This window comes from Notothenia rossii (assembly GCF_949606895.1).
Source record: "Notothenia rossii genome assembly, chromosome: 6".
In the NCBI taxonomy this organism is placed as follows: domain Eukaryota; kingdom Metazoa; phylum Chordata; class Actinopteri; order Perciformes; family Nototheniidae; genus Notothenia; species Notothenia rossii.
Window position 1 is genome coordinate 81,441,271 of NC_136909.1, and position 19,530 is coordinate 81,460,800.

Below are 19,530 nucleotides of genomic sequence, written 5' to 3' on the forward strand. Positions count from 1 at the left end.
TATAGCTCTGACCTTTTTGTTTATTTTTCGCTCTGTCTCTTTTCCATATGTATTCATCAGATCACCCAGGAGATCTCTGACAGCACACGCATCTTCAGACTACTGGGATCAGACAGGTGAGACTGCAGACAACACACACACACACACACACACACACACACACACACACACACACACACACACACACACACACACACACACACCTCCTCACTTCATGAACATCACACAAACTTAAGCCGCATTTTCACTGCATGGTACGACACAACGCGATATTCTTCGGTTATACGCTTGCGATGGTACCTGGTACTTAATTAAAAGAGCACCAAGCGAGCATAGGCGGTGATAAAGGGTGACATTTAAACACTGCAGACCACCATTAGTCAGCTGCATGTCACGGAGCATACTGCTAAAAACAGGAAAACATTTCAATACCACTTTACAATAACACTACCCTTATAAAAGGTTTACGAATAGATTGTAATTCAATTATTAATTAGGTTGTGAACACTTTATAAATGATTAATAAGCTTTTATAAGACATGAGATAAACAGGGCAACTGGGACCGGTTGCTTGCCAAATAGTGAGCCCACATGTATCTGTGCTGCTAAGCCTTATATTGGCTACCTAGCTTACTTGGTCTCCTTCATCAGCCAGCATCCTTGGTATCTGTTGCTCACTGAGTTGATTCTCGCTAAGTAGCCACTATAAGGCTTAGTCATCTTGCCAAATAGTGAGCCTGTGTTGATGTATGAAAACTGTTAGAACTGGTTTATAAATGGTTCTTAATTGTTAATAAAGTGCTTACAACCTAATTCATAACCTAATTATAAACCCTTTATGAATCCTTCATAAGGGTAGTCTTAGTGTAAAGTGGAACCAACATTTCTTTCACTTAACCCAGATTTTAAAATGTGAAGTGGGTAAAACTTACTTTACATTTTTTAAACTGGTCAATCCTTTTACACTGCACCTTTCAATTGAAGTAATAATAAACGGATGTGTCAGATTTTCCATTTATAATGCACTTTTATCAGCACGTCCCCAAACGGAGGCGTTGTTATCCGGAGTAAAAACGTATTTCATTCCGACGAGTTGAGTAGAGTTTTACCATGCGGTGTAAATGAGGCTTTAGGTCTCTGTTAACATCCTCTCTGATATTTTATCACTAAAGACGTGACGACTATAGAGATCCAGAGGCTCAGGACAGAGGCCTCACTCTGCCCAGGTAAACTCACTGAAGCTGCCCCCCCCCCTACCACCTCAAAACCCCCTCCTGTCTCTTTCTGCGGGGACTAGTGTGTGAGAGAAAGAAAGAAAGAAAGAAAGAGTGTGTATGAGGAAATAAACCAAAGCACCAAAATCATCCTTGTCTGGTCTGATGCTGCAAGCTAACGATACGACTGATGGTATAACTGTAAAAAAGACAGTAAATACCGTCAGTTCTGTGTCAAGGATTGTTAAAACCTGCGCTAAATATTAAACCAGCAGCTTGTTTTAATGGCGACTGGATAATGTTGGTGTTTTATTGCCTCATTAAGAAGCAGCTGAGTCTCTTTGAGTTACGATGTGTGAATGTGTGAGCCTTTGGGACCCTCTTAAAACAGTATTAACAGCTCCCACAGTTTCCCTCAAGGTAAACGGAGTATCTCCCTCTGCTGACTTTTTCTAAATAACAGGGCTTTCACAGGCTTGGACCATATCCTGTGTGGGTTGCTTCTGTCAGTACACACTTCTGCAATAACTCCTGGTTTTTTATTACGACTTAATGCTTCATTTAACTCAGGCTTTTATTTATTTTTGCCACAAGCAGGCTGGGTTGTTGTGATTTTTGTGGTTTAAAGGTGGAATAAAGACTGATTCATGTGTTCTTCCCTTCCCTTCAAAACTAACCTGGATCTTATGTGTGTGTGTGTGTGTGTGTGTTTGCTTGTGTTTTTGACTGTCTGTGTGTGTGTGTGTTTTGCAGGGTGGTGGTGTTGGAGAGCCGGCCCACAGACAACCCGACAGCCCACAGCAACCTCTACATCCTGGCAGGCCATGAAAACAGCTACTGAGACACACACAAACACACACACAAACACACTCTCTAAACACCCCTCCACTAATGCAAACAAGGGAGTGAGCAACCGGGAAAAGACCCCCACCCATACCGCTTACCCCCCCCCCAAAAAACTCCTGTGTCCCCTTGGAGAGGAGACGATCCAGGGGCAGATGTGTGTTCCCAGTTGCAGATGTTTAAAATGCACCGCAGTGTTACATGTGTTTTAGTTGTGTTGTAGGGCAGCGGGTTGTGGAGCGAGGGTTAGAAACTGCAGATCTGAGGTCAGTTTGGGTTGAGGTAATCGGAGGAAACTGCACCTTAGTCGAGCAAATTAAACCCAGAATCCTTCCCACATTTCCCCGTATACTGCACACTGGGAAAACAGAAGTCTGACGTCAACACTACTTCTACTACTAGTACTACACATATTACTACTGCTACTGCTACTTGCGCTAAGCTTCACAGAAGAGCCATCTTGCACAGAAAACGTTTCTCTACTCCATCGTCCTTTCCTCTGTCTTTCATTTCCCCCCTTTTTTTTTTTTTAAATACACTTTTATTTATTGTCGCATGATGTAACTTTAACAACCAGGATGGCTTTCCTGTTTTATTTGTTTCTAAACATAAAAAGCTTTGCCAACTCTGCTAGCATTGAATTCTGATATCCGTCACAGACACACCACACAAGTGCTTAATTGACCTCTATTTAATTGTTGTAAATATAAATGTAGTATTTTTTTGACAGAGACGAACACTAATGGTCATGTAGATAGGCGTGTGTATAGTTGCTCTGTACAACTGTGGAGACAAGCGGAGAGACAGTGGGCGAGTGATGAAGCAGTAGATTCACTTCCTGGTTCCCTGATCATGTGACGAGGGTCAGGAAGCCCTGCCGTCTCCTCAGGTGGACAGCTTCAGTAATCTGATATTACTCTCATAGTCTGGAGCTCAGCGTTGAACCGAGCTGACACAGAAATGATCGTTTTCATGTTGCATGCATCACCAATGAAACCCGTTTGCACCATAGCGACAGTCGTCAGGGCAACGGGCGTTACAAATTCTCTTCATTCAAGTTTGTTTTTCGACATTCACCCCTTTTTATGGTTTTTATCAGAACGTTTTTTTTTTCTATTTTGCTATTTTTTATCGAACCACTGGTGTTATACATTTGCACAGAGAAAAAGGTATTTGATAAACAGATGTGATGTCATTCTAATATATGCCCTTGTGTGTGTGCACAGTGTGTGTGTTTCCGTGTGTGTGTGTAGACATAGAACATGCACATACCAGTGCGTCATGTACAGATCTGGTCTTTAACAAGTGACAGTTGTGTTTCAGCTCAAGGTCAATTTAAAAAAAAAAAAAAGAAGCACCTATGTATTAAAAAAGCTGGATTTACACAGAAGGAAACATCATTTTTTTATTTTTTTTGCCATAAATAGACTTTTCAAGAGTGGGGTGCACCATATTCAAAGTACAGTGGGCCTTTCTGTTTAAACAATCCGATAACATAGTCAAAATGGTTTTATATATTTCACTTCACATGATTATAGGACACTTTCACATTTAGGCAAAACACATCTACTGTAGCGAGCAAATGGAAGAGCTTAGCTTGTTACAAAATGGATTTTAACTTCTGTGTAAATCCACATTTTTTTCTTTACTGTAAGTGATTGTATTTTTAACCTCGGCCTTCACTGCTGTGACTTTTTTTAAAGGCCGACATCTGTATAAGAGATCACTACATGCATGTAGATGTGTGGTGTGTAGGAGCGTCTACATGTGGCCGTACACTACGTCTCTACAAGCTGTGACACTACAGGTAGCTTCAGAGGAACATAGCTGAGACATCAATGTTAACCCTGATGTCTTACAGAGCTGAAACATTTTGGGTTTATTGATTTCCTTCGTAGAAACACAGGTATATAAGCTTATAACGACTCCCAAGTTAATGGTAATTAACTTAATCAGGTCATTCACTACAATAAAATATCAATAATATGACGATAGAGACCTGATTTAAGAATAACCACCATGTCACAGTAATGTCTTTGAATTCAATCAAGACATTTAGAATTTTATAAGAATCTGACCGACAATTTCATTATTCAACGTCATGACAACGGCAATGACATCGAATTGAAAGGAACAATAAGTGTTTTAAAAATATTGAGGCTGGCTGTGGAGTAAATGGGAGATTACCTAATGTCTAAGTGCATTTCAGCTCTATAGATTTGTCACGTAATGTGTCTACGGTGTTTTTAAAAGGGACATTACGTCATGCTGCTGGACAATAAGAAAATAATGTAACAGCTTAGTGTAAAAGCTTTTTCTTCCACGGCTCAGAAAGTCGATATGTCATCATCCTAATCTGTTCCTGTCACTTTACCAACATGGCAGCATGTCCTTCCTCTAAGCATTCAGTGACAGGACGTCCCCACACACTATGTAACACAGATCATCTCACTGGATTCACGCTCCTTGATACTTTACTACACTGTTGTTGTGATGTAACAGAAGCAAATAGACCGGTAGTTTAGTGAAGTGTTGAGAGCTTGAATCCACTGCGAGGGTTTAAATGATTTGGGTACTTTTGAATTGTCTGTGCACACCTTTTCTTTTATAAAAAACCCACAGAGAGTTGAATTGAGAAATTGGTGTCGGAGATATGAAAAGGCACACTATTGCCATGTAGTAAGTTTAAAATGGGAATTTCCTTAATAGGTCATAGAAAAATGTCACAGCTGGTCTGGGGTCGATTCACTTTTAGAGTAAGAAAGTGAACCACTTCCCCAGATGAGCGACTTGATGCTAAACCATGTGTGTCTAGCCAACAACCGTTAATACAGAAGTGTCATAGTGAAGGTTTCAGAGCTGTAACCAAGTTCTATTCACACAACCAGGTTATTTGACAAAGATATGTTCCTATGGATTTGTTCATTCAGTGTCAAAAAGATGCCAAGTCTACTAAATAGCCTCAAATTGACATAGTCAACCACTTAAGCATATTTAATCCCATTTCCTATTAAAGCCTAATTCATTCAATTAGATATTTGACTTGCTTCGTCATATTCATCTTGTTTTTTGGAGAGAAAATAACATTCTTTAGGTCTCGTGGTATGTCGTAGATTTACAATTTGATTTGAAAGACAACCATCAACAGCGTAAACGGTTAGCGTTGAACATGTTCTCTGAGACTGTTGTTAAACCGTCTTTGTCCTCTCAGTTGACGCATGTAAACGGTCCGATTTAGAGGAATCAATACAAGTTACTATAGATGCAAGTTACTTAAAACACACGAAGACAAAGTGAATGACAGATTCTCCTGAAAAGGACTTCAAGTTGTTTTTTTAAGATTTTCTTTTGATCCTAAATTGATTTGTTTTTAATTGTCATAATTCAATCCCAAAACAAACTCATCCCGTATCACAGCTGCACATCTTAACTCGTGGAAAATGTACTTTTGAATTAATTTAAAAACATGTAAGAAATTCTTAAATCTGTACCATTTGTTTTCTGTCGGGTTCATACGTTTTTAATTGAGGGAAAACTGTCTCTTTTGCAGAATAACTAAGTGTGTTTCTGTCGGGTTTTAATGACTAATTTCTGCTGTCATAGAGCTTATCTATAATCCCCTGAAGCAGGTGCCAACATGGCAGAGAGTCCATTTGTGTTTTATGACCTCTAGTAGATCAAATCAAGTGGGAAAATAATTCAAAGGGATTGCTTTAGACACCAGATATGAGCAAAGTAAATTGGCGTTAAGGTCATTTACTGGTAACCCTCTTCTGAATATTGAAGTGAACCCCGTTGAGTTATTTTTTAACGAGCAGTTTGATCCCAGGTCTCCTCCCTTTATAAGTCAAAACACTTTGTTCTGTCGCTTTTTCATCACCTTTGTCTTTTGTTTTCATAATGCAATGCACACGTTATGAAATGTATATAGTGTAAAATAAAATGGGTTTGTTTTACATACTGTATAATTGCCTATATTTTGTTTCAGAAGTGTAACAGATTTATGAGATGGCAGGTTAACACATTAAAAAGAAGGAACTCGAAACATTTGGTGTCTTGTGGTGATTTAAAGTTTAAGACATTTGACGTGTCGGAGCGGAAAAAGTATGATATTTGGTTATGGTAAGATCTTATATTTAGTCTAACTAATCCTATATAAGTAACACATTTGCTTAAAAACGAAAAAAAGACATGAGCACTTGCCCAGAAGCTGGAAGTGGATGATTTTATTTCAAGCCTAAAATGTGATTTATTTCAACACAACATGACAAAGAATCAATATCCAAATGAAGCTCAGCGCAAATTCCTCCAGGAAGACCGTGTTTACTCATTAATTTACTATTTCTATGTTACTACTCTCTCTCCTCTCAATAAGGGATCGGGGGCGTCACTCCCCAGCTTAACCAATCACTTCGCTCTATTCTCACAAGCCTATCATAGCGCTCTGCTAACCCTTTTGAATCTGCTCTCCCCTCTGACAGCTGTCATTTCAGGTGACTCGACGCAACCCTCCTCCACCCCTTCTCACCTCCTGTCCCTCTGAATCCAGAGAACGAACCCAACTATCCATTCACCACCACCAGTGTCTCTAGACCCAGAGGGGTTTCATCGGATCGGTTCTCCCCTCCCGAATGATACTTCCTGCACAACGGGGCCTAATCGCCAAAATCACCATTACATTCATTTGTGTATTCTTGGCAATAAATATGTATTCTTACATCAAAACCGTCTCTCCTGATTGAATTCATATTATCCTGCGTTGCATGCAAGACATTTTTTATAGACACTTATTTGAGGCTTTATAATACATATTTGGGGTTTGGATGCAACTGGAGCAAATTAGACTTTCGCCTTTTATATATTTAGTTGATTGTTGAAGTAGTTTTACCTGGACAAGTGGTTCTCAACATTATGCGTAAACCCTTTTTATTTTTATTTGAGCTGACAGGTTCTTGCTTGCAGGTGATTGCATTTCTAACAAGAACCAAACGGCTCTACTTCTGCAGCCTGCTGAATGTGAGTTAAAAAAATATGATGTTAAAAATAATTTAATGTTTTGTAAGTGACAAGTTCAGGTAACACACCGACAATCAATTTAGTGAACTTTATAACAACTGATTCCAGAACTAGCTAAATCTATGTATAACAAGTGAGGGCCAATCGAGGCGTCCGGGGCAGCATAGACAGGTCTTCTCTGTGTTAGAGTTTTACTCGCTACAGGGTGTACTTTGAGGCTTTGTGACTCTGCAGACCGTTTGCATGCATAAAAACCTTCATGACACACAAGGGGGCGGGTAATAACCGGCATGACATGGGCCCTTTAAGGAGAACACTTTTCTATACAGGTATTTCTTTCTTGGCTTTTTACCCTTGAGTACAGCTGAAGAGAAATAGAATAAGATGAACACGCACATGTGATTATGCATGTAATTAGTTTAATATTAAATGTTTAAAACAAATATAATCAAGCCACTCTAACCTTTTGGTGAGGGTACTGTTACTATTATCACGATTGACAACATAAAACAGAAATCCACCGTCTATGCTGAATAGTTTTTCTTTTTAAATAATGTCAAGTGCTTTCTCTCTGAAGGCCAGGGGTAGGGGTGTTACATTTATATTTGAAATAATGAAATTAAAAGTAGCTTAGCTAAATGGCTTAAACCAGTTGTTAATGTAAAACAACCTCATATTGTATCTCTTCAGACACAATCATGAATCAAGCTTAACATTTGATCACGTGTGAGAGAGTCTTCATACAGCTGTGCCTCGGTTTATCTCCAGATGCACCAGCTTGGGGTTTTTCCCCGGAGCTTCATGTTCACTGTTCTGGTTTTCTTGTGTTTTCTCCCCGCTCTTATCCTTCTTCTCATCACTGCTCCTGATAGAGAGAAACATTCAGAGGTCATTTTGATTCTTCCCTTGCAGAGTTTGCATGTTCTTAGTTTTTGCAACATCATTCAAAATCGGTACTATATATGTGCATATTTTTGTTCTTGCACAATAATATCCTGCGTTATATTTGTTACTGACATTTGTATTTCCACATTTATATATATATTTTTTTCACTTTTTAATGCCATTTTATTTCTATTTCAGAAATATTTTGGACTGTTTATTTCTAGTGTCTTAATTTCTCTTATTGCCTTGTTTTTTTCCATCTATCTATCTACCTATCTATCTATCTATCTATCTATCTACCTACCTACCTATCTACCTACCTACCTATCTACCTATCTATCTATCTATCTATCTATCTATCTATCTATCTATCTATCTATCTATCCTTCTTACTTCTTCTTGAATAGCTTCTTGAAGGAGCTCCTGAAGCCTCCTTTCTCCTGCTTCCTGCTCCTCTCACTGAAAGGGGTGTGATGGTTCTCCTCCGCCCCCCCCTCTCCACTTTGACTCGTCCCCCCATGATTGGAAACCGGAGTCCTGGTGCAGATGGAAACAATATTAAATATTTGATTTGTTTACATTTGATATCATTCATATGTTTCCTTGGTTGCTGATTGGCTAATGGTTACACAAGCCAACAAATCGTTATGACATCATAAAGTGGCCAAAATCTGATCAGCTCATTTTCAGACAGGTTTTTATATAAATGGATCAGGACAAAAAGAGAGAGAATCTTTGTTCCTGAAACTTTCAGAATCTCTTTCCACAGAGGGGACACATGTTGATGTAGAAGAGACATGGAAAAGGGGGTTTTGCATAATAGGTGACGTTTAAAGTATTGTCTTGTTTTTAATTTACTACATGTGTAATCATGTTACACAGCTTATGTAAAGCACTTTGAATAGAAGTATGCAATATAAATACGCTAACCCTAACCTTACAGACAACCTTTCAAGATATACTGAGTTGTTGAATTTGTTTTGTAATCCCACCATGCTGAGCAGCCCATGAAGGTCCTCGCTCTGTTTCTCGGGGTCCGCTCTGGTCACCGGGGGAATGTGGACCTTACGGGACGGGGGGGGACCTCCTCTGTTGCCTTTACTGCCCTGACGCTCCAGCTTAGCGTGGCTGCCCAGCCCCAGCCTCTGGATGTGGTCTGAGAGAGGGGCTCCGTCCAGACCCCCCACTGTGGAGTCCATCTGCAGGCCGTTCAGCGACTACACAGCAGAGGATTCACACATTTAATAATAATAATAATAATAATAAACTTTATTTATATAGCACCTTTCATGTATGACAAAAAATCACAATAACAAATGAGGAACATAATTAAAATATGTAAAAATATTAAAGTATGAACAGTGAACAAGTATTTTAAAAAGAAATAGAAATAAAGAAGATTAGACAGCATTTCTATATACAGTGGGGCAAAAAAGTATTTAGTCAGCCACCAATTGTGCAAGTTCTCCCACTTAAAAAGATGAGAGGCCTGTCATTTTCATCCTAGGTATACCTCAACTATGAGAGACAAAATGAGAAAAAAAAATCCAGAATATCACAGTCTGATTTTATTTGCAAATTATGGTGGAAGATACGTATTTGGTCACCTACAAACAAACAAGATTTCTGGCTCTCACAGACCTGTAACTTCTTCTTTAAGAGCCTCCTCTGTCCTCCACTTGTTAACTGTATTAATGGCACCTGTTTGAACTCGTTATCAGTATAAAAGACACCTGTCCACAACCTCAAACAGTCACACTTGTTAGATATTAAAATCAATGTTTTATGGCATAATTTAGTTAGAACATACCGTCAGTTTAAATGCTATTTTATTCTGGAAAAAAACGGAAGTTCTCAATACCAAGCTTTTATTCTGAAAATCCTTCATGAAAACATCCGGGACTACCGTCCATTAGTATCATTAAAGTGGCTATTGACGCCGTTAACATGTGTTACATATAAAGTTATGAAAGAGAAAAGGAGGAGAAAAGGCATGTGGAAGTAAGCAATGCATGTAAAATGTCGAAATCCTCTGTTTAACGCAACAACGGACATGAAAGACGTGGAGGGCCGGCTCCCAGCAGCGCCAGCCGGCCCACAGGGTGGAGCCAGCAGAGAATATCTCAGATGAAAAAGTGGTTCTCGTTCTTTCCTTCGCCCACGAGAGCCAGAACATAGCTGTTTTTCGGACTGAACAATATTCTGCTTGTAACATTAACTCGCCTAGGTTCAAACATTACCCATTTGAACCTTCTCAGAGACTCAATTAGTCTCCTTTTTTAAAGCTTCTCTCCTGGACGCGAGAATAACGGAACACAGTTAACACACTCCAAACTCCACTATGGCCAAGACCAACGAGCTGTCAAAGGACACCAGAAACACAATTGTAGACCTGCACAAGGCTGGGAAGACGGAATCTGCAATAGGTAAGCAGCTTGGTGTGAAGAAATCAACTGTGGGAGCAATTATTAGAAAATGGAAGATATACAAGACCACTGATACTCTCCCTCGATCTGGGGCTCCACGCAAGATCTCACCCCGTGGGGTCAAAATGATCACAAGAACGGTGAGCAAAAATCCCAGAACCACACGGGGGGACCTAGTCAATGACCTGCAGAAAACTGGGACCAAAGTAACAAAGGCTACCATCAGTAACACACTACGCCGCCAGGGACTCAAATCCTGCCGTGCCAGACGTGTCCCCCCCTGCTTAAGCCGTGGCCTAGCCAATCTCCAGATCTCAAACCCATAGAAAATCTTTGGAGGGAGTTGAAAGTCCGTGTTGCCCAGCGACAGCCCCAAAACATCACTGCTCTAGAGGAGATCTGCATGGAGGAATGGGCCAAAATACCAGCAACATGTGTGAAAACCTTGTGAAGACTTAAAGAAAACGTTTGACCTCTATCTTCATTGCCAAAAAAGGGTATATAACAAAGTATTGAGATGAACTTTTGTTATTGACCAAATAAATTATTTAAAAGTCAGACCATGTGATTTTCTGGATTTTTTTTTTTTTTTTTTTTCTCATTTTGTCTCATAGTTGAGGTATACCTAGGATGAAAATTACAGGCCTCTCATCTTTTTAAGTGGGAGAACTTGCACAATTGGTGGCTGACTAAATACTTTTTTGCCCCACTGTAATTATTATTATTATTATTAACTTATTTCCAAAATAAATGTGTTAAATAAAAGTAAAGTAGGGACACATCGGTGCCATTAAAAATGCAGAAATAAACTATAATTATTACAAATAGAAAAAGATGACAGAATGTCAAATTAAATACTGTACAGTGGAATAAACTGCTCAATAAACCGTATGTAATTTTGTCTTAATTAACATTATTTAATTTCATATTCTGTTCTTGTACATATCCCATATTCTATTGACATGTATGTACTTTTCACACTACTTTTTATTTTGTATTCTTGTACTTTATTGTATATGTTGCATTGTTAGAGGAGCTCAGGTCAGAATATGTGCATTGTCATTTCTACACTGTAGCTTTGTGCATATGAAAATAAAACCTTTGAATATTTTGTAATCTTGAATCTCACCTTGCTCTTCCGCTGGTTGGCCTGCAGGGGGCGGTGCATATTGCGATGCATCATCACAGCTTCATCTGGAGAAACGCATCCTCGGTTCAGAAGCTTATAACCGTTCCCATGGCTCCCCCCGTTTCCAAAGACATCCCTAGTTGTGGACACGTTTGCCGCCATTGCGTGATGTGAAGCAGAGGGGCCTTTGGGGCACTTCACGAAGGCGATGTCGATGGAGGAATCCGAAGAGCCGGAGGAGCAGCGGTCGAACATGGAGACATCGTGAAGTCTGTCCTCCTCGTAGAGTCTCTCCATCCCCGGGGGGTCTGGAGGCAGGAGGAACTCCCCGAGGGCGTCGGCCAGAGCGGAGCCTGGTACAGCCTGATGGAGCTCTGCAGGTCTGGAGGGGAGGCGGTGCTGACAGGACCCCCCCTCACTCTCAGGGATACTGCCAAGACCTGAAAGCCAGACAATGGTTCACTGATTGGCTAACGGGTCAAATGCCCCTGATTTGAACAATTGTGTTGTGTTGTGTGCCCCTGATCTGACATGGGGCAGATTAAAGGGGTACCAAATTGCTTCGTGTTTCATTGACACAAGACATCAAGGTCTGTGCCTTTGACTCAAAACCAAGTAGGGTTCAAAAAGGGTTCAAACAAAGTACTTAATATTAGGATTTGTCTGAACATGTCTGATGGTTTACGTATTTGAATGTCTCCCAAATGGCGACATTTGAAGGCTGGGCGACAAGCCTGTCCTCATACAGAGCGTCAAAACACAATTGATCGTACACATGGCACGCTTTTGGACAGTCTTGCACTTAATTGTACACACTTCAATCATACCAAGATCAACCTAACAAAGCTCCGAACAACCCTGTTGATGCCCAGAACTAAGTCAAATCAATCAGAATCCACATAAAGATTATGTTCAAGAGCTTCTGAGACCACAGACCTGTTGGTTTGTGGCTCTGTGAGTCCAGCTCGGGGTTGAAGTATGTGAGCTGCGAGGGCCACTCTGTGTCGTAACAATGAGTTTCACGATCCGGCTCCCATTCCTGGAAACGATGAGACTGGATCTGATCCAGGAGACGCTGCTTGCTCCGCTTCACCTGGTTGGCGTGTTCTCTGTGAGGGATAGACGATTCATATAAGAGGAGTCATCAGAATCAGAATACCTTTATTAGTCCCACAGAGGGGAAATGTACATTGTTACAGCAGAAAAGAGCCAAATACAGCTTAATCCACCCTGTTTCCAGACAGCAGAAAGCTCTGATAAACCTACTGTATGTTACCTGCCTGGCAACAAATGAGTAGTTAGCCCACTACCAAATAAATAATAACAAAAATACTCACAACGTGGCACTGTTGCAAGGGTACGGTGAGCCAATGTTGTTAGCTTGAATCCCACTTTCCACTGTCTTTAACAGATGTTTCATGGTAGACCTGCAGCACAGAACACCTTATTTTTAAGGTACTAACAGTAAGAGTAGGCTGTGTTTGTCTTCTGAAGCATGCGTGTCATGTTGTTTGTTCTGTAGAGCGGCTATCCTGACCTCTTGACCTCCTTGCGGTTGAGCAGCAGCAGCTCCTGGTTGTGCTGCAGCAGGTGGTGGTACTGGGTCGTGAAGGACCTGAACTGCTGGATGCACACCAGCAGCAGGTAGTAGTCTGGGTGGTCTGCTGTGGTCTGCCTCAACAACCCCTACACACACACACACACACACACACACACACACACACACACACACACACATATTCAATTTATGTTCCGCAGATGCTGTCTTCATACTCATTACCATAAATGAACATTTTATTAATTATACATTATATATTTTGTTCTGTCGCCGCTCTTTAATGTTTGTTTATTTATCTTAATTTTAATTTATATTGTTTGTGGTTGTTCCTTTTTCAAATTCAGATTTGTACTCTCTGAATTGGGTGGCTATGTGTAACCCTGCACTTAATGAATGAGCTATTGTAATGTTATGGTAATTTAGTTATATTAAAATGTTTGATATTGCAGAGAGAAGATGGTCATTCTTTACGAATGTCTCCTATTTAAATCGCCTTACTACATATATGCTTTGTGTCAGATGAAGTTTGAGTGTGTTGATCTCACCTGCAGCAGCAGCAGATACTCAGGGATCCTCTGAACCGGCTGGAGGAGCAGAGTGTGCAGCGAGGGCCTGGTTTCATCCCCCATTATTTCACTCTGAACGCACCGTGCGACCAATCAGAGCAGAAGAGTCAACCAATCAGGATGGAAAGACAAAACCAATGCAGTATGTATGACCAGAGAGACTTAATTAAGCTGTTTCTGTGGTCCTTGCACACTAACAGAGTTCGGCCAACTAGATGTTTTACTGTAGTTAACAAATTCTGAACTTCCCGTACTGTCATGGGATACGTTTTATACATTTCTTATGCTCTCTGCATATTAATTAATTCTCTTACGCTTTACAGTATCATGCCCTGCCTGGTCCTTTCACATTACTGCACTTCCTATACTGATTTTAATTCGTGTTACCTCCAGGAAGGCAGAGGTTTTCATGGAGCTGGAGGCGAGCATGTTGACGACCGTCACGCAGTCTGGGAGCTCCTTCAGGTAGGACAAGTAGAAGTCCAGGAAATCACTCTGTAAGGGGAGAGAGAAATAATGTAGCTTGTATTCATGCACAATCCACACTCATTTTCCATCATTAGCTTCCAGCTGTTGTCCACGTTAATCATGACTTATTGCAGGCCTTTTCACTGAAAGCTAATGTCATTGTTTTATGTAATTCACTGCCAGGAATCCCTTGTAAAATAGATTGAATGTCAATGGGAGATACTTGTAGTTAAATCAATACAAATTTTTAATGTATTTCAAATTACAACCCTCTGTTTATTGGCTAGATAAGATATGTTTTAGCAATATTTCTCGCATATATTTAATTTTAAGTCCATACAACAGAACAAAATAAACCATTATAAATAAATACCTTTCAAATTAAAAATGTCAAATAAATACAAAAATTTAAGTAATTATTGATAATGTACAGGACTGTCTCAGAAAATTAGAATATTGTGATAAAGTTCTTTATTTTCTGTAATGCAATTAAAAAAACAAAAATGTCATACATTCTGGATTCATTACAAATCAACTGAAATATTGCAAGCCTTTTATTATTTTAATATTGCTGATTATGGCATACAGCTTAAGAAAACTCAAAAATCCTATCTCAAAAAATTAGAATAGTTCCTCAGACCAAGTAAAAAAAAAAGATTTATAACAGCAAAACACAATCAAACATTTGAAAATGTCCATTAATGCACTCAGTACTTGGTTGGGAATCCTTTTGCACGGATTACTGCATCAATGCGGCGTGGCATGGAGGCAATCAGCCTGTGGCATTGCTGAGGTGTTATGGATGCCCAGGATGCTTCAATAGCGGCCTTTAGCTCATTAGCATTGTTGGGTCTGGTGTCTTTCAGCTTCTTCTTCACAATACCCCACATATTCTCTATGGGGTTCAGGTCAGGGGAATTTGCAGGCCAATCGAGGACAGTAATGCCATGGTCAGTACACCAGTTACTGGTGGTTTTGGCACTGTGGGCAGGTGCCAGATCATGCTGGAAAATGAATTCCTCATCTCCATAGAGCTTTTCAGCAGACGGAAGCATGTAGTGCTCTAAAATCTCTTGGTACACAGCTGCATTTACTCTGGGCTTGATGAAACACAGTGGACCAACACCAGCAGCTGACATGGCTCCCCAAACCATCGCTGACTGTGGGAACTTCACACTGGATTTCAAGCAACTTGGATTTTGCTCCTCTTCAGCCTTTCTCCAGACTCTGGCGCCTTGACTTCCAAATGAAATACAAAACTTGCTTTCGTCTGAAAAGAGGACTTTGGACCACTGTGCAACTGTCCAGTGCTTCTTTTCCTTAGCCCAAGTCAGACGCCTCTTCCGTTGTCTTGAGTTCAGAAGTGGCTTGACCATGGGAATACGGCTATTGTAGCCCATTTCCCGGACACGTCTGTGAACAGTGACTTTTGATACCTGGACTCCAGCTTCAGTCCACTGTCTTTGAAGCTCCCCCAAATTCTGGAAGCGACTCTTCTTCACAATGCTGTTAAGGCTGCGGTCATCTCTCTTGGTTGTGCAGCGTTTCCTGCCACATTTCCCCCTTCCAACAGACTTTTTGTGGATGTGCTTTGAAACTGCACTCTGTGAACAGCTTGCTCTTTGAGAAATTTCTTTTTGTGTCTTACCCTCCTGATGGAGGGTGTCAATGACGGTCCTCTGGACAGCAGTCAGATCAGCAGTCTTCCCCATACTTGTGATTTAGTTTACTGAACCAAGCTGAGTGTTTTTCAAGGCTCAGGAAACCCTTGCAGGTGTTTCGAGTTAATTAGACGATTCAAGTGATTCGTTGAACACCCTACTAGTATACTTTTTCATGATATTCTAATATTTAGAGATAGGATATTTGAGTTTTCTTAAGCTGTATGCCATAATCAGCAATATTAAAATAATAAAAGGCTTGCAATATTTCAGTTGATTTGTAATGAATCCAGAATGTATGACATTTTTGTTTTTTTAATTGCATTACAGAAAATAAAGAACTTTATCACAATATTCTAATTTTCTGAGACAGTCCTGTACATTAACAGTTTGAGGTCCTTTTAGAAACAATGAAGGTACAAAAAACTGTAAAAACTTTTAATTAGAGGATTCCCAAATTGTTTTTTAATCCATTTCCTTCCTAAAGCTCTCAGGCTGCCTTTATTTGTTCTAAATAGAAAGGTGTTCCTTCCAATTACCTCGTTTCCTCTCATTCATAAGGCGGTGTTTACACGATAACCAGTGAAAAGTGAAACACAGACTCAACACATTGACCTTAATAGAATAGACTCATTAGCTCCAGTATCTGCTTCTGGTTTGCAGTTGCGTTTGGTTTTTGCCATTAGCACCTTCCTAATCTAATTAAACATTTTGTAAAGTTCTTAAGCTAAGAAGCAGGCTCCTTTTCAGACATTAATTATATTGTACACTGATAATAAGAATCATGTTGTCTTTGAACCACAGCTGTATCCCTGCTCCCATCATGGCCTCGCTGGAATTTGACATTTCTCTTTCAGTCCGTCATGGCTGCCAAATTATTCAGATTCATTATACACAGCCGGTCATAAGACCAAACCTTTTGACCCGTCCACAGTAAATAGCCTGGGACGGCGCTGTGGCTTCTGAATGTCAAGTTCTGATTTACAAGCCAGAAAAGTTGACATTATTTGTGTTCTATGGTTTTTTAAATATACACAGATATAAACATTTCTAGAGATTTCCATGTTGAGTTGTTATTGACACTGTGTCAGACAACAAAGTGCTGATTCAACTCTATGTTCATTGTGGAGGCTGTTGTTTTAGAAATAAGGTTGTGTTGAATTGAATAATACCACTTGTCTACAGTGGCCAAAATAATACAAAACAAATGAAATATTATGAAGTAATTCATTTGCAGGGTGGTTACAAGTTGATAGGTGGTTTTGATTCAAGACAGGTCAGGTTTTGTAGGTCAAATGTATCCTGTTATTTGTATTTACTTGCCCTATTTTAACTATGTTATCTGTTTCATTGTGTTGCACTGTTGGAGGAGCCTGTGACCTAAGATTTTCAATGATATATCTACACTGTGGCTATGTACAAATGAAAATAAAAGCCTTGAATCTTGAACAAAGGGTGGAAATGCTTCTGTAAGCATACCATTTCCCTTACAGCACACCAAAGAGCCCGTAAACAGACACTGTTGCATCAGCCAAAGCTCACACAAGGCTCTTTATGGTCTTGCATTTTGACCTCACAACAGTCAAATCCATACAGTAAAATGCAAAGTGTACATACTTGAGTTTGTGGTTTACCTCTTTGCTGGTGAGCCTCATGAACACATCCCCCATGATCCCTTGCCACTGGCACTTTAGCACACGTTCCTGCAGAGTATGAAGAAGCTCAAGGTGCTGCTGGATCAGAAACCTCAACGTGCTGGGAAACGGACTAAAGACAGCGAGAAGGAGAGAAGACATGGAAGACATGAGTTCTAGAGAATCCTTTCTTTGCTGCTTAGAAAAGGAGCCAACATGAAACCAAGAAACCAACATGGAAACATTCCAAAAAGCTGGAAAATTGGAGAGAAAAAAACCCTCATTAAAGAAAGCACTATTTTATTTTCTATCTAAATAACATTGTGCATGTAGTTAACAATTGTAAACATCCTTCAAAGTTGTACGGTCATCTAATTTACTTTAACTTTCTGACAATTATTAGGCCATCTTATGTGACGGACATATGGCAGCAGACTATATCAGATTTAAAAAAATGCAATCATTTACAAGTACCTTTCGACCCAGTTTAGCATGTAGCTTCTCATTGAGTACACGTGTGCTGTGCAGTGATTACATTAGAGAGCTGCGTGGTGTAGTCTTTTTAAAATAGTATCCTCTCTGTCTCTGGTGCTTTAACCTGGTTTTATTTAATTAGTCTATTTCCTGTTATGCCCTCTGAAATCAGATCTCGGTGTTGATCTGTTTGTGTCATTTTTATTGAGTTTAAGGCTGGAGGTTAAAGGTCAGCGTTGTCTGGTTCAATCTGGGTTTCCAAAGGTTGTGTGTGGACGTTCTAAATGTTCATACAAATGTTCATACAAATGTTATATACTGAGAAAAAGTGGCCATTTACTTCCTTATCCATTATTGGTTCAGTTCAATAAAGTATGTTTTTGATTTCCAATTAAGATTTTTAGGCTTTTTTTTCAAACTGGGTTCAGTAGTGTTCGTGTTTTAAGGCTTACCGTTTGTCTTTGGAGGTGGGAGCTTCTGATCCATTGAAGGAGATGTTGGCCTTCAACAACAGAGACAGGTGGGACACATACACTCTCTCGGACTCCAGCAGCTCCAGAGCCACTCTCTGTCTCTTGTCTATACACACACACACACACACACACACACACACACACACACACACACACACACACACACACACACACACACAGAAACACAGAAACACACTTAGAGTTTAAACTATGTTGAGGTAGATATATAAGTCATAACGTTTAAATTAAACTGGTTAGCTCCTCTTGTTTTTTTGTCGTAAACTAGTGGTGATGAAGCTCACTATCACGCAACAATTGGCATCAAAGACGAGCCAACGACAGATAGCAAGTTGAGTTTTACTCCCGGTCCCGGATATTAGACTTCAAACAGATGAAGAGGATTCTTTAGGGGTTTTGGTGTTGTTGAAATGTGATCCATGTAAAACTATGATTCTGCTTGCATCAGTTACAGTCTTAAATATCCTATAATCTAATGTAAAGACCTTCTAGGAAATATGCCTTTTCAACAGTTAGCTTAGCTTAGCATAACGGTTGGAAACAAGGGGATACAGCTAGCGGAGTTTGACATTTGCGTTGGGGGGAGCACATAACTGTGCATATCTTATACTTATTTGATAACTACTGTATCCCTTGGTTACTTGAACACGCTACAATATTATTAACCAGTATCCTACCTTATTAAAATATTGATATACGAAATATTTGTATTATATATATATATATATTATATAGGTCAAAGCCCCCCCCCCCCCTGCCCCCCGCAAAATCCGCCTATGCTAGCCTTAAACTGAACAAAACATAAAGTGTTTTGAACAATATGCGAGAGTGTATCGACAAGTGTAGACAACGGTGTGTCATTGTCACGGCTTAAAACAATGAGTGAGTGAAAGATGTTGGTATTTTAATGATGATAAGGGTTTTAAATGTTTCTTTAATTGTGGTCACTTGATCATTTTGGAGTGCCTGGATCGCCCGCATGTAATATTGATCTTTTATTCTGACTATAGGCATTACTGTAAGTGTTTCCCGAAATGCTGAATTATGAAAGGGCATGTATTCTGTTTGCAGTATTAGTCAACAGACGTGTGTGTGTATAAGTAGTGGTGACTCTTGGTGGTTCTGGTGATGATATAAGGGATGTGATATTATTAGTTGTATTAAC

The 19,530-nt window shown here is 39.8% G+C and overlaps 2 protein-coding genes across 2 annotated transcripts in view; one reads left to right on the forward strand and one right to left on the reverse strand.

The window, feature by feature from the left end:
- Window positions 1-6,102, forward strand: part of LOC307043204 (mitogen-activated protein kinase kinase kinase kinase 3-like) — a 99,101-nt gene extending 92,999 nt beyond the window's left edge. The window contains exons 10-11 of the mRNA XM_079687515.1: window positions 61-116; window positions 1,968-6,102. Of these exons, the coding sequence (XP_079543641.1) occupies window positions 61-116; window positions 1,968-2,055 (144 nt within the window). The 3' untranslated portion in view covers window positions 2,056-6,102. The remainder of the gene's footprint in view (window positions 1-60; window positions 117-1,967) is intronic.
- A 1,373-nt stretch (window positions 6,103-7,475) lies between these two features.
- arhgef33 (Rho guanine nucleotide exchange factor (GEF) 33) lies at window positions 7,476-18,936 on the reverse strand (the record flags this gene model as incomplete). Its single annotated transcript, XM_079689969.1, is given in 13 exon segments — window positions 7,476-7,938; window positions 8,352-8,455; window positions 8,457-8,495; window positions 8,951-9,175; window positions 11,514-11,953; window positions 12,450-12,622; window positions 12,851-12,940; window positions 13,051-13,199; window positions 13,617-13,709; window positions 14,025-14,132; window positions 17,401-17,533; window positions 18,327-18,453; window positions 18,918-18,936. Coding segments are annotated over 13 exon segments (1,827 nt in total). The 3' UTR covers window positions 7,476-7,811.
- Window positions 18,937-19,530: the final 594 nt, after the last annotated feature.